This window comes from Martes martes, assembly GCF_963455335.1.
Source record: "Martes martes genome assembly, chromosome: 6".
NCBI classification, from domain to species: Eukaryota; Metazoa; Chordata; class Mammalia; order Carnivora; family Mustelidae; genus Martes; species Martes martes.
In genome coordinates this window covers 55,492,974-55,508,268 of record NC_137893.1, presented here as the reverse complement: position 1 = coordinate 55,508,268, position 15,295 = coordinate 55,492,974, and the positions used below count along the sequence as shown (strand labels likewise).

Sequence of the window (15,295 nt, the reverse complement as noted above, 5' to 3'; positions counted from 1 at the left end):
AGATTTCACAAATTCAAGTTATATGAGCTTGGTCTTAAAAGATGAGTGAGGTGTGATAAGATGGGAGAGAGCAAAGCAAGGTTATTTTAGTCAGAAGATACAAAGACATAATCAAAAGCAGGATGTTCTTGGAAAACTGCTAATAGTTTAGTATGGCCAGAGTTAAAAATACCTTTGGGCAAGCTGCAGGAAACAAAGGCAGAACTGCATATGGAGGCAAGAATATATATTGTAGTATGCTTAAGAGTTTGGATTTCATGATGGAGACCTAAATGATTTTACAATGAGAAACATAAAAATTTATATTTTGGAAATACTACTTTGATGGTCGTGCATTAGGTGACCTGGGGGCAGAAGTGGGAGACCAATTAGGAAGATTTTGTAAACAATAAATGAAGATTTCAGTTGTGACAGCAAATGGGAAGAAATGGACATACATTAATACAATTCTGCAATTTAATCAACAGGACTGAGGCCAATTTTTTATGGCTGGGTGGTTTACAGGAATGGGAAGCAGGGCATAGTAAAAGGTAAATCAGATGTGACTTGGAGGCTTATATGATTTATTAAGTTGTTTTATAATTTACCAGCTCTTTTCAACAATTTATCAAGGTAGTTCACAGGTATTTGAACAAGAACCAGTAGAATAAGCACAGGGTCTTGCTGCTTAGATGACACAGCAAGTCAGAAGTAAAATGACACCTGGTGGTGAAAATCAGGTGATCTTCTAAACATCCTTTAATTTACTTACACGTGCTTTGTAAGAATCTTAGCAAGGTCCTTATTACTTAACTTGATTTAGAAAATGGTTAGTCTAGGATTACAGATGAATAAATTTGCCTTTCTGGGATGTAAGCAATTATTGGTGACATAATTTAAGAAATTGGAGTTGAAAAAAAATCAGATTATGCCAATCAAAAGGACTCATTAATTTCCAAGCAAGATCCATGAAGAAAGATTACTATAAAAACTGCAAAATTTTTTACTTACAGAGATAATAAACCTACTCAGTTAGTATCCTTGTAGGGGGTGGTGAAGAAAGTTTACTTATAAAGAAACAAAAATTAGACTGGCTTTAAACTTTATTCTAAATTTGAATACTGGGTGTAGGAGAGGAACATAGAAGAATATTGAGCAAGACAAAAGCTAAGATTTTTGTACCTAGCCAGTTTTTATGCACAATACGTAAGCTCAAAACTTCTAAAGATTCAGTAGATATACCGTGTAATGCCCTTCTTTAAAAATTGTTCTAGCCACTGGAAGATTGGTGGTGAATATTGAAATAAGTTAAATTGAGTTATAACTGAATAATTGTTTACTTCATGAAGCAAAATGCATACAAAGAATAACTTTTGGAAATAAATGTAAAATTTGTGTCTGTAATTTCAAGTTCTGTCAGTCTGACACTCCCATTAGAGCTTTGGGGTGGTAGAAGAATAAAGGCCTGATGCTGGCCTTCAGAGCGACCATTTAAATTCTTTACTGAAAGCTCACGTATTTCTGAGCAGATTAAAATAGTGGTTGAAATTCTGCATTCCTTGTACAGCGCGAGGGACTCCTTTTCCGATTTAGGCCTCCTTTTTTCCTACCTTTCTTTTTTTCTCAGTTTCCTCCCCCCGCCAACAAACCAGCAGTCCTCTTCAGTTCCTTGGTTTGGTGTTCGACTTACTCTGTCACTAGCCACTGGATTTTTGTAAATTAAACTGCTAATTTAATTAGAGGTTCAAGTTTCATTGCACTGTCATTTCATACAAAATGGGAAAGAGATGATCCCCTGGGATCTTGAGGCAGGATTAGATGCTCTAATGTAAGTTGACAGGGCTGATTTATAAAAATGTAATGTAATAAAGGTGACATACTGTATCAGTGGGGAAAGAAATAGTGGTTCAACAAATAGTGCTGCCAGGTGCATACTTCTATCACAATTCTTCAGATTGTGCATTTTAAATATGTGCACTTTATTGTCCAGCAATTGCAGCTCAATAGAACTATAAAAATAGCTTTGAAATTATTAGAGGAAAAATATCTTCCCTATGCCAAAATATACTTCAGAAAATAATTAAATGTGGTAAGTGAAACTATAGAGCAATTTTAAGAAATTGCAAAAAAAAAATTTATATGATTTTGATGTGGGAAAGAACTTCCCAATAAGCTCAAAACCAAGGAGGGGAATGATAAAAAAGGGCTGGTAGCTTTTTTCATACATATACATACATATTATTTATAAATGGAATCGTATCTTACCAGTTCCTTCTCCCTCAGCCTTCCTCCATGTTAGCAGCCCAGTGACTAGGTACAGTACGTCAAAAAACTTACAGGTGTTCTTCAAAAATATATTTCTAATATATATTTCTAATTTTAGAATATATAAATATATTCTAAATTTATATATTCTAAATTCTAATATATTCTAAATTTATATATATGTGTATATGTATATATACACACACATATATATACACATATATACACATATATGTATATATACACATATACATATATATACACATATATGTGTATATATATGTATATATATATTAGTACACACATATGTAAATATGAGGAGTTTTGCCATTATTTTGCATAAAATGGAATTATATTACTCTTTCTTGTATGTTTTCTTAATCTGCTCTACTTGAGGATAGTCCCTTCATGTCATCTGGCATAGCTCTAATTCCTTCATTTTAATGGTCATGTAATAGCCAGTTTTGTTCCCAGTTTTTCACAAAGTATTCAGCCTTTCCAACATAATCAGTATTCACTTTATTTTCAGTTCTTGATCACTATAAGTTATGCTGTCATTACCATCTTGTACATATTTAATAGGCGTTGGTCCTTTTGTTTCTATGAAATAAATGCTTACGAATAGAATTGCTTTTCCTAAGAATTAGAGTTTTAAGTATGCCTATTTTTAATTAATATTCTCAGACTGCCTTCCGGAGAGACTGTATCCTATGCACATTTCTTTCTGTCATGTATGGGTACCTCTTTGGCAGTGATCCTGCCAGCAGTAGGTGTTATAGCCCATTTTACTTTCTGTATTTTACTTTTTTTTTTTTTTTTAAACTTCCTCTTTTCTCAAGGTTTCAGAGTCAACCAGAGAGGAGTGACTGGGGCTTTCTTCTTTGTCAGGTATTTTCTGGGCATGCACATGACCTTGCACATGTGTGCAACCTTTTAGTCCTGGAGTGTGCTCAGTTTTTCAGGATTTACTTTTAATTCTTGCTCAGGCTCTTATTTGACTCACTTAAAACCACAGCCTTAGGCAGTTGTGATATGCCAGCAGATTGCTGTTATTTTGTGATGTCCCGGAAGTGTGAGGCCTTCTATCCCTCTGAGCTGATGTCTGTGTCAAATGAAATTGCCACGACACCCTGGGAATAGAAGTTTCCAGGGAATATTGATTGTGATCTTAGGGAAGCTGGTTTTAATGGAATTGCAAAAAAAAATTTCAGCCCTGATTATTTCGCTGATACTATTGGATTTTCATGTCTGCCTAGCTACCTAGCTGGGGAGTGAGGAAGATGGGAATAACCCTTATCAGAATGTTCTAGCCCTCCCTGTCTTAACCAAGGTTTAGTAATTTCTATTGGTTAGACAATGTTCCACTTGTTTTGTGGCTTCAGTTTATATCCAGGGTTCTGAAGTGATTAACTTTAATTGTGCTAGTATTTCAGTTTTTGTGGGAGAGGTCCTTTTGGGTTCACAGAGGTCCTTACTTTGTCATTCTGGAAGTTCCATTCCTTTTCCTAATTTTTTTCACTATTCATAGGTAGTGAGTCCACCGTGTAAACTCAAGTCGCTTTGTGCAAATCAAAGAAAAGCTGTTGGAACTTTGTGCAAATCAAAGAAAAGCTGTTGGAACTCTAATTACATTGAATTTATGAATTAATTTTAGAAGAATTGACATTTTAGGATTTTAAGTTTTCTCAGCTGGAAACATGATTTTGATAATGACACTAGGAAAGATGTTTGTAACATATGATGGATACAGTATTAATGAGCTTTGAATATAAAATTTATTTTTAAATGTAAAGAAGATAACATACAAGCATAGGTAAAGAACATAAACTATTTTTAAAAGAAGACGTACAGATGACCAGAAAGTTGAAGAATATTCTAGAGATTAAAACAATACAAATTAAAATTAGATACCCTTTCTGATTAAAAACAAACAAAAAAAATAGCATTGTTTGGGAAGAATGTGGCAAACTGTGGTCTTAAACAACTAATGGAAGTATGAATTGGTACAGTGTGTTTGGAATACAGTTTGACCCAGATACCCCTTTTCCTAAGAATTAAGCCTAAGGAAAAATCATTAATTTACTCACTTACTAGTTACTCTGCACCCACTGATATGTCAAACAATACTTGTCACCAGGGATACATCAACAGAAAGCGCACATACACTTAAAAAACGTTTGCTTTCATGGAATTTACATTCTTCTTGGTGAGTCAAACAGCAAACAATGAAATTTTAAACAAAAGTTTATTAGAATGAGCTAGCTGTATTATGGGTGGGGGGGGGAAGCTGGGAAAGAAGTATTGGGATAGGGGCATGTGTCTAGGATCTCCGAAAATAGGATATTAATATTGAGAATGATCTCTAAAAATGAAGATATGTTTTATTTTCTTTATTTTTTCTGAGTTGTTTCTACAATGAACATGTTGGAAATAGCAGGAATCAAACTTTTTTTTAAAATAATATATAGAGGTTGGTTTATTTTAGCGGTCTTTTTGGACATTACAATAGATGGATTTTACTTTAGGAGAATACATATAAATGAAGTTATTAGCATAGATTTTAATTTTGCAACTGTCACACTTGGGTAAAAACATAATTTAGATTTGTTTTTCTCAAATCTAGCTATTTTAAACTTGAATTCATTTAGAAAATTAAAATTCTGCTTGCTTATCTGCAATTAGGAACATTGGGAAGGCTATCAATATATTTTGCAAGAATTTTGTCACATAAAGGTCATTACTAAATTACTCTTACTTTTCAGCACTGAATTTCAAACAGTAGATTTACTTGGTTATTTTAAATATTTTATATTAAAATACTTCTTTTCAAAATCATTTTAAAATTTTTGTGATGTATTTCATTTTACTTTCATTTTATATATAAATTATCAATATAAGAATTTAGAATAACTTAGAATTCTAGAATTTAATGCAGGAAAATATATTTTAGGAAAACAGTTAAAGGATGGGAAGAAGCCAGAACCATGCAAACCTATCCTCAAGGTGGAATTCAAAACGACTAGATCTGGGTAAGATTTTACTTCATTGCCAATATTCATTGTATATAATTACTCAAATAGCACTAAAGGCTATTTTATCATTATGTTATAAAGCCTACTTTAGAATTGTCTAGCTCAGTCTTAAAATTTTATGCATTCTTTATTTAACAAAAAAACTAAAATTGATAAGTTTAGGTTAAAGTATTTCTTTGTATTCTCTTTGTCTTTACTAGTTTGTAACATCTTGGAAGCTTTGAATAATCTTCCGTGTCAAATGTTATACATTCTGTTAGTCTTCAGTAATAGTGTTTATTCACTTCTGAAAATTGTGGAATAAGCAGTGAAAAATATTTAAAACTTAACCTATTTATGATATATATGTTAATTATGAAAGTTAGATGTATTCTTCAAAAATTAAATCTCATAAGAATATTTGACAATTACAAAAATACATACAGTTTAATATTAAAGGAAGTTTGCCAGTTTGTATTTTATATTTTTTATATGTACCAAATGTTTAAAAATATAATAAAGGAAAAAAATTACAAATGTTTCTTTGAAAATGCCACATTCCGTTAACCCCTAAAAAATGCCTTTTATTTGAGTTCTAGTTTCTGGGAAAAGTGTGTGGTTTTATTTACTACAGCTGTGTAAGAGAGTGAATTTACTTAGTATATATAGTGCATTGGTTCCCGGACTGTGGTCCTTGACTAGCAGCATTAACTGAGAACTTGTTAGAAATTCAAAATCTCAGACTCTACTTCAGACCTTCTGAATCAGACACTCTACCGTGGCTGGAGCCAACTGATCTGTGTTTTAATTAGACCCACAGGAGATTCTGATACATGGAATTTTGGAACCACTGATGTATGTTTTTATATACCAGTTTATGACCACTGCTTGTTAAAACTGGCTTACTTCCCTTTGTAATTTGCCATTCTTCTAATCATAATCATTTCAGCCCTATTCTCATTTGAGAAAAGTCAGTAAGCTAAAGAATTGTTAAGATTGTTATTATTTGTCCTTGATCCTCATTAGCCTTCTTCTGGGATTCAAAAGATGTACTGTGTTCCAAAAAGAGGTTGAATGAACTCCAAAAGGAATGGCATCTGTTTAATTGACTGTGGCACCCTCACTGTGTGACCTTTGGCATAGAGTTACTTGATGTCTTTGTGCTTCAGTTTTGTCACTTATGACATGAATATGATAATATGTCAGAAGGTCATTGTGATGACTTAAGTAAGACAGTCATATATTGAAAATATTTTACAGAGGTCTGGTACATAATAAACTTTCTATTGGTAGTTGCTCTTACTGTTTCTAGGAAAATTCCTACTGCCAATTGATTTTTTTTTTTTTTTTTTTGCCGTAATTTGTTGTATGGCAAAGGAATGTAAGTAGGAAAAGCAATGACAGCCAAGGAAAAAAAAAGTGTGTGGGGAGAACCAGAAAAAAACCTGTTTCTAGTTTATAATGAAGCATCCAATGAATTGTCTAAACATTTAAATTAATAGTGCTTATTGTCTTCTGAATTATCTGTTCATTTTAACAAATACTGATTGTCAACAAAGATAAAAGTCCAGGGAAGTTCTTTATTTTTTTTCCCCTCTGTGTGATTTACCTATTCCTGGTTTTGATTCTTATAAATGGTAATACTTGTGTTCTCAGTTTCTTCAGGATGGCAGCAATATTTTTTCTTCCATAAGATCAGACATGAAAAAAAAAGTCTAGCTCTTTTGCATGCATTTGTAGATACTGTGTGTGTGTGTGTGTGTGTGTGTGTGTGTGTGTGTGTAGATACTTTTAAATAGATCGATAGGATCACTCTCTGAGAACATTCTTCACCAGCTTTCCAATTTCTTTTTCACCTGGGATAGGACATGCAGTAAATTAAAAGGTTCTTCTTTCACCAGGGCCTTTTTCCTTGTGACTGTTCCCTAGAATTCCAATGTGTAGCCAATGTTGAGAACTACTGCACCCCTCATTGCACCTATAGCAGAATCACCCTCTGTTAAATAAGTTAGTTGGCTCTCACCTTTTCCTGTTCCTAGCTAGTGTCTTGAGCAGGTGCCAGCTAAAGGGATTCAGGTTGGCAACAGGGAATGTTGGCAAATTGCCAGATTTGCCTTCCTTCCGTCCTCAAGATCTTCTGCATTTTCTTTTTTTTTTTTTTTTTTAAACCAAGAAATCATTTTAGGCAGAAAGATTCCCTTTCATCCTTTATAGCTTAGCAATAATATCACTGCTTTGAGGATGTTTTGGCCACGTTACCTAGGTTGGGTCCCCAGTAATACAGTCTGAAAGTGTGCTATGTGTTTCCTTTCTAGAATTTGTACTTGTCACTGATAATGAAATTATTTGTTAAATGTATGCCTTCCCCTTTAAATATTAGCTCAGTGAAACAGCATGGGACATACCTGTCTCACTTCTACTTGTCCTTGCGTAGTGTTACTGAATATATGGAAGAAGAACATAAGCTGGTGTTTAGAAAAGTGTAACCATGAAGAATTAGCTGTTATAGGTTAACAATAACATAATTTAACTATGAGGGAAAGGTACACTCTGACAAAAAATGGAATCAAGATTTGTGTCTTTTATTTTCTAGTAAATAAAAGCATGTATTACATTGGGAGAGACCAGATTTTTCCTTTACATAGTGAATAGTAACAATATAATTAATACAGCATTTTAAAAGCACTTTTATTAAAGATAGAGAACTATTCTTCATATGGCCAATTCTTAATAAAAAGTCAAAAGTTAAATGTTAAGTCAGTTCCGTTGAAGTTGGTTTTTTGAAAAACTGGTGTGACCCAAGTGTGAAGTGCTGCAGCCAGTGGGGCTTAAGCAAAGTGACTAAGAGTGAACTCTGGAGCTGGCCCACCTGGGACTGATCCTTCTTCAACTACCTGTTCATTGTGCCGTTTTGGGCAAATCGACTGAGCTTTCTGTGTGTGTTTCTTTATCTGTAAGATGGGAATAATAATAATAGTGTCTACCTCAAAGAGTAGTTAAGAAGATTAAGCAAATACATGAAGCATTTGGAACATACTCTTTCATCCAGTTGTCTCACATATCACTAGTCTCAAAACAGCATTTGATAACCCCTGTCAAATGTCAGCTTTTCCCTGGTTTTCCTTTCACAGAGTTGATGTGCAAGTTGCAAGGTTGACAAGACTGTAACTACAGAACCTCACTAATATTCTTCCATAAATTGAGAATTCTCTTAGTCTATGACTTAGTGCAGCATTTATTTATTTATTTGACACACAATGTTACATTAGTTTTGGTAGTACAAATGCAACAATTCTGTGCTTTGTGCTTTGCTCACCACAGGTGTCACTACCATCTGTCACCACACAACACTATTATAGTACCATTGACTGTATTCCATATGCAGTATCTTTCATCCCTGTGACTTATTCATTCTGTCACTGGAAGTCTGTAATGCCCACTCCCCTTAACCCATTTTACCTGTTCCCTCACCCCTGATACTTTGTTTTTAAATAGTAGATAGTGGTCATCTGTAAGTGGGTTGTGAAAATATTTTTGTTGGTTGTGACATCAGCTTTTAACTTCTAGATTAGAATAAGAAATAGAGTACACTGCACATTTTAAGGTTAAATATTGGTTCATGAAACTTGTCCAATTGTATGTACTAATATATCTGTATACTGTATCATGAAGTAAAGTATTCTTCTTACTATGAGTCATGATTATCTTATTTGAGAGCCCCTGATTTAGTGAAAATAACTGACACTTTGGATTCTTAGACTTAGGTTCAAATCCCAGTTCTGCCACCCACAATGGCTCTATTGTCTTTGGCAAGTTGCTTAACATCACTGAACCTCTGTCCTTACCTCAGTGAAATAGGGATGGTAATTTCCACTTAATAAAATTGTTGTAAGGACTTGAAAGAAAAATATGTGTTTGGCATGTGGTAGATGTTTGGTAAATGGTAGTCCTTTTTCCCTCTACTTCTACCTTTTCATTTCACTATTAGACTACATAGGAAGTTACAGGCAGGGCCAAATTTTCAACAAGAATCAACTCAGGAAAGGTTTAAGTTTTCAAACAGGTATTCACTTGAACTCCTTAGAGTTTTACACGATGAGCATTAGAAGTTAGTCTCTCTCTTTCTTTTTCTTTTTTTTTTTTTTCCCAATTTTACTCATTTAAGAGAAACACACGAGCAAAGAAGGGGCAGAGGTAGAGGGAGAAAAAAAAAATCTTTTTTAAGATTTTATCTGTTTAACACAGAGAGAGAGGCAGAGAGGCAGGCGGGGGGCGGGGGAAGTAGACTCCGTGCTGAGCAGAGATCCTGATGTGGGGCTCCATCCCAGGACCCTGAGATCATGACCTGAGCTAAAGGCAGAGGCTTAACCCACTGAACCACCCAGATGCCCCTACAGGGAGAAAATCTTAAGTGGTCTCTGCACTGAGAAGAGAGCCCTGCATGGGGCTTGATCCCACAGACCTGAGATCATGATCTGAGCCAAAATCAAGAGTCAGACACTCAACTGACTGAGCTATCCAGGCACCCCGGAAGTTAGTGTCTTTTAAGAAATGGGCTACCATTCAAAGAATTACCAGTTTTGGGGGGAACATCTATGTTTGGGAACCTAAAAGTGAATGTTATCTCAGTTAAAAATGGCAGTTTAGTCACATTTGGAGAACCATGTCTAAGAATTAATTTACTCCCTTTCCTTATAACACATACTATGGCAAACTATTTGTGTATAGGGCCAGAGAATAAATATTTCAGGCTTTGCAAGCTGTCCAGGTCTCAACTGTCAGCTATCCAGTTCTGCTATTGTAGCCCAGAAGCAGCCATAGACAACTCATAAATGAAAGAATACAACTGTGTTCTAATAAAACCTTCTTTATAGACACTGAAATCTGAGTTTCCTTTAATTTTCATGTATTATGAAATATTCTTTTGTGTATTTTTTTTAACTATTTAGAAATGTAAAAATCATTTTTAGTTTGCAAGCCATACCATACAAAAACAGGCAACGGGCCCTAGTTTGCTGACTCCACCCACCCCAGCCTGATATGCACACATGTACATGCATGATATATCTGTTTATCTGTAAGCAAATTTGAGCCCCCCCAAATGTGGTGCCTGAATTTGTTTTCAATATGCACACATGTACATGCATGATATATCTGTTTATCTGTAAGCAAATTTGAGCCCCCCCAAATGTGGTGCCTGAATTTGTTTTCAATATGCACACATGTACATGCATGATATATCTGTTTATCTGTAAGCAAATTTGAGCCCCCCCAAATGTGGTGCCTGAATTTGTTTTTTTACTTTCATGTGTACACTAAAAGCTGTATGGATAGCCTATATAAGAATATGAAAAAACACAGGGGCACCTGGATGGCTCAGTCAGCTAAGCGTCTGACTCTTGATTTTGGCTCAAGTCATGATCCTTAGGGTTGTGAGGTTGAGCCCCACCCATGTTGGGCTTCGTGCAGGAGTGCAGGGTGATTCTCTCTCTGTACCCCCTCCCCCGCTCCCCCCCTGCTGGCACACACAACATGTGCGCACACTCTTGCACTCTCTCTCTCAAAAAAAAATTTTATTTGAAAAAACAAAAACAGACTAATAAAAACTCAGGATACATTTATAATACTCTAGTTCTGAAAATATCTAAAAGTTTATTTCAGTAACATCCACAAACTTGCTACCAGTGAGTTTCCCCGGCTGCTACTAGAAGTGTATCCATTGAGAGAACCCTAACTTTCTGAAGCCCAAAAACAAACTCCCTCATGCAAAAAGATTTTTTCCCCCAGAACACAGGCTTGCTCTCAGTTTTTCTTTCTCAGCTCTAGATTTTTCTTAAATAACTGTGTCTATTCAATAATCCATAATAACACTTATGCTGTGCTTACTGTTTGCCAGACACTATTCTAAGTGCTTTATACATCTTACTTTATTTAATTTTAGCGAGCATTCTATGAGGCAGGTATTATTACCTTTGGCTTACAGATGAGGAAACTGAAACGAAGACATTGAGTAACTTGCCCAAAGTCATACAAGCCATAAGTGGAAGACCCTAGATTTAATTAAGTCTGTACTCTTACTTTACTTCCTTTTTAATGAAACCTGCTCTCTGTTCACATTAACCACCAAGCCCCAAGATCATATAATACCTGCAGATCTCTCAGAAGCAATTGCTCTGCTAACCTATCTGATAAAACTGTGATGAAGAAACTCAGCAATTTAGTCACAGATATGTTGACCATTGAGAATAATATTTTAGAATCTAGTCTTTATATCAATAAATGTGTTTATATTGTCATTTTCTATCATGCATGGAGCTTTCTCTTTTTATCTTCTTGGCACCAAGTGTATTAGAGTCAACAAATGTTCCATATTCATTCTCTCTCCATCCCAGTTGATGGTAAGCCATAGCAACCAGAAGAGACTCATTCAGATAGCATGCCCACTTTCAGAAACAGAAGTAATTCCCTTTTGTATTGTCTTAACAATTCTCATAGCCTTACTTGAGATGAAACTAGCTTCTTGTCTTTGGAGCTCAAGACTTACTTAGATGGCTTGGCTTCCAAGCACCAAGAAGAAAAAACTAGATGAACAACATTTGTTATTGGACTTCTATAAGCCAGGTATTCTGCTATGCAGTTTGAATGCATTACCTTCCATAATTCTAACAACACTTTGAAATAGGCACCTTTATCATCTGTATTTACAGATATAAATAATAAGTTTTGGCTTAAGTTAACTTGTCCTACAAAGTAGCAGAGCTGGAATTTGAGCTCAGGTTGACTCCAGAGATAGAGTTGTTTGTCAGTATACTGAACACTTTCACAAGTCAAGATGGATTAGGATAGAACTGTTCTAATGATTCAGAGGTCACTTGGTTTGCCAAGAACTGATTTTTTATTTTATTTTTTAAGTAATCTCTACACACAATATGGGGCTCAAGCTCATAACCCTGAGATCAAGAGTTGCATGTTCTACCAACTGAGCCAGCCAGGTGCCCCCAAGATTTCTTTTTTAAATTTGCTAGTTTATCAGGTCATCTTCATTAATTTAACATTAAATCCTACTCAATATTAGTAATCATATTAATGTGAACTAAGAGGAGATTCTGTTTGTGTCTGTTTAATAGGGTAGATAACTTAATGTAAGTAACCTTAGCTACTCAGAGGACTAGAGAGCTTCATAGATCACTTCTAGGCTACAAATTCTAATTTGACAAAGTCTGGGTTTGGGTTTTATGGTATCCTCTTGTGGTCATGGCATTTGATCTTAACACTGTTTAGGAAAAATCCATAAGTCGATTTATAATTAATTGTATCTAATGAGAGAAGATATCTTTGAGCCCACAGATTTAAAATTTCATATTTCTCAGCAGATAATGTTTCCTTTTCTCCTGTTACTTTTCCCATGTTGGTGAGAGAGTTTCCATCTTAGGTTGGCTAATTCTCATTTTGTCACTATCCTCAAAGGCATTCTTATGACCTACCCCAGATTTATCTGTATTATCTTCAGTCTCTAAAAACATGAACACTTTCTCCTAGCCTTAATCTCCAGACCTCTTACCTAACTAAAATAAATTACCATTCACTTTCTTAATTTTAAGATAACATTTGACTTACATTCCCTAACACTGTAATTGTATAATCCCACATAACTAGACAACAAAGACTACTAGATTAATGGCTCTGTCTTCTGATATTAGAATACTGTATTTAGCAGCTGTATGGAGATTGGGGTTTGTCTGTGGCTTCTATGAATTTAAAGCACTAAGATCCCTCTGTTTTTAAGTTTTTCACTAACTTAGTTTTTTTTTAAGATTATTTATTAGAGCACAGGTGAGAGGTGGAGGGAGAGGGAGAAGCAGACTCCCTGATGAGCAGAGAGCCCCACGTGGGGCTCGATCCCAGGACCCTGAGATCATGACCTGAGGGGAAGGCAGACGTTTAACTGACTGAGCCACCCAGGTGCTCCCTTAAAATTGGTTTTTAACTCATTGTTAAGTTAAAACTGGTATGACTTACTAAGTCTCCTGATAAATGCATTTTGTGATACATTTATGTATCACTGGCAAGTTTTACTTGGTAACTATGTTTGAAAATAAACCTGTATTAAGCCCTTGAGGTACATTTAACCAGTAGTGGTTGCTGAAATGAAGGTGAAGAAAAAGGTGTAAGAAAAAGGAGTGCATTCAGAATGGTTCCGACAGCTCAGAACCCTTTATACAGCTGAGGCTCTAAGCACTGGTATTTTATTTTGAAAAACACAAAAATGAAGATGTAGAAAAAGGAGGACTAGTAGATTTTGAACAGAAAAACAAAAGCAAAAACAAAAATAGAATATTCCCAGAACACATCCTTGAAGTGTTTGTAGGAGAGAGTAAGTAAGTAAGCCTTGTTTGCTGCTATAGAAAGATAGGTTAGAATAACAGAAGGAAGATTAGAGGATACTCATTGTAAGAGGAATTAATTTGTAAGAATATTTTATTAGCCTTGTTTCAAACATGAGCCAGGATGTAGGAACATTGAAAGAAGGAAAAAGAAATGGGTGGATTAACAGAAAATGCTGGTTTGTTTATTTATTTATTTATTTTTAAATACTGCTTTAGAACATGTGTTTAGTGTATTCAACAGTAGATAAAAGTAGCATTTACATTTCATCAGGAGGAGTAAGACACAATTTTGTTTTCATTGTAACTTGGGGAAGACCTCCATATGACAGATGGCAGAAAAGAAAGAACTGTTGGAATAGATTATGCTAAAAATGAAAAGGAAATAATTTGGGCAGAAAGTTATAGAGTGAATTTCTCAGGATTAATTCAAAGTACATGTGAAGAAGATAATTTTCTTTCTGAATACTAAAAGCATTGTTACATGATTATATGATCTGGATTCTTCTGAAAAAATGTTTTGGCTACAGAACTAAAAGTCTTAGGATTAAGGTAAGTTTTGGGTTCTGAAAAGGAACCCCAAAATCAGTAAAGTAGATGATGAGTAAAAAGTGCAGTAATAGAGGAGTGGGGTATGCTGGCCAAAGGATGGAGTGAAGCTGGAGGAATCAAATGATGGAAGATAAGACTTTTGGGCCCCTTCTGTGGGGACCAACACAGTTAAGCACTTGGTAAACACTTGCCGAGTAGATGAATCATAATAATATTCCAACTTATTTTGTGTAGCAATTCCTGAGTTGCCTAGAAAGCAGATAATAATTCAGCATAAGCTACATTTTTATATTACATTGTAATTCCAAAAGTAACAGTCATAGATAAGGAAATGATGTTAAAAATTGGCGAACTATTTCCATGGTTTTCATAGGAAAAATGTGGGCTTTTTTAAAGTATAATTAGTCACAATCATTAATATTAATTTCATTTTTTTTAAGATTTTATTTTTTAAGTAACCTCTACGCCAAACTTGGGGCTTGAGCTCACCACCCTGAGATCAAGAGTCATGGAGGGCACGTATTGTATGGAGCACTGGGTGTGGTACATAAACAATGAATGTTGGAACACTGAAAAGAAATAAAATAAAATGAAATGAAAATAAATAAATAAATAAAATGAAAATGCCCTTACATTGTTTGGGTAACAAAATTACAGTTGCCCCCCCCCCCAAAAAAAGTCACATGATCTTCCAACTGAGCAATCCAGGCACCCCTGTTAATTTCATTTTTAACCAGTACTATCTTCTTCTCTAGACTGTTTTTAGAAGTACCTAAGTTTATTTCTTTTTTATTATAACATTAAATAAAATCTTCACAAAAGAAACATATTACCTATAATTTCACTATTCAAAACAAATTTTTTTCTTCTGTTCATTTTCCCTCAATCTTTTTTCAGATACATGCACATTTTCACTTAATTATATTCTTAGAGCATATTCAGTCTGGTGAATTTTTTTCCTACTTAACATGTCTAAAATATTACTAGTTCTTACCCCTTAAAATAATTTTAAAGCTTATGTGCTTTACGCAGACATTCTTCCCTTTGGCTGAACATTTAGTTTTTGATATTATAATCACGTTTTTCATATTACAGATAAAAATA

At 34.6% G+C, this 15,295-nt stretch overlaps 1 protein-coding gene across 3 annotated transcripts in view; it reads left to right on the top strand.

Annotated features, from left to right (window-relative positions):
• Window positions 1-15,295, top strand: part of STXBP5 (syntaxin binding protein 5) — a gene marked incomplete at its 5' end in the record, with an annotated part of 170,167 nt that overhangs the window by 72,231 nt on the left and 82,641 nt on the right. For all 3 annotated transcript variants that reach the window (XM_080806086.1, XM_080806087.1, XM_080806088.1), the window contains one exon: window positions 5,195-5,273. In XM_080806086.1, the coding sequence (XP_080662212.1) occupies window positions 5,195-5,273 (79 nt within the window). The remainder of the gene's footprint in view (window positions 1-5,194; window positions 5,274-15,295) is intronic.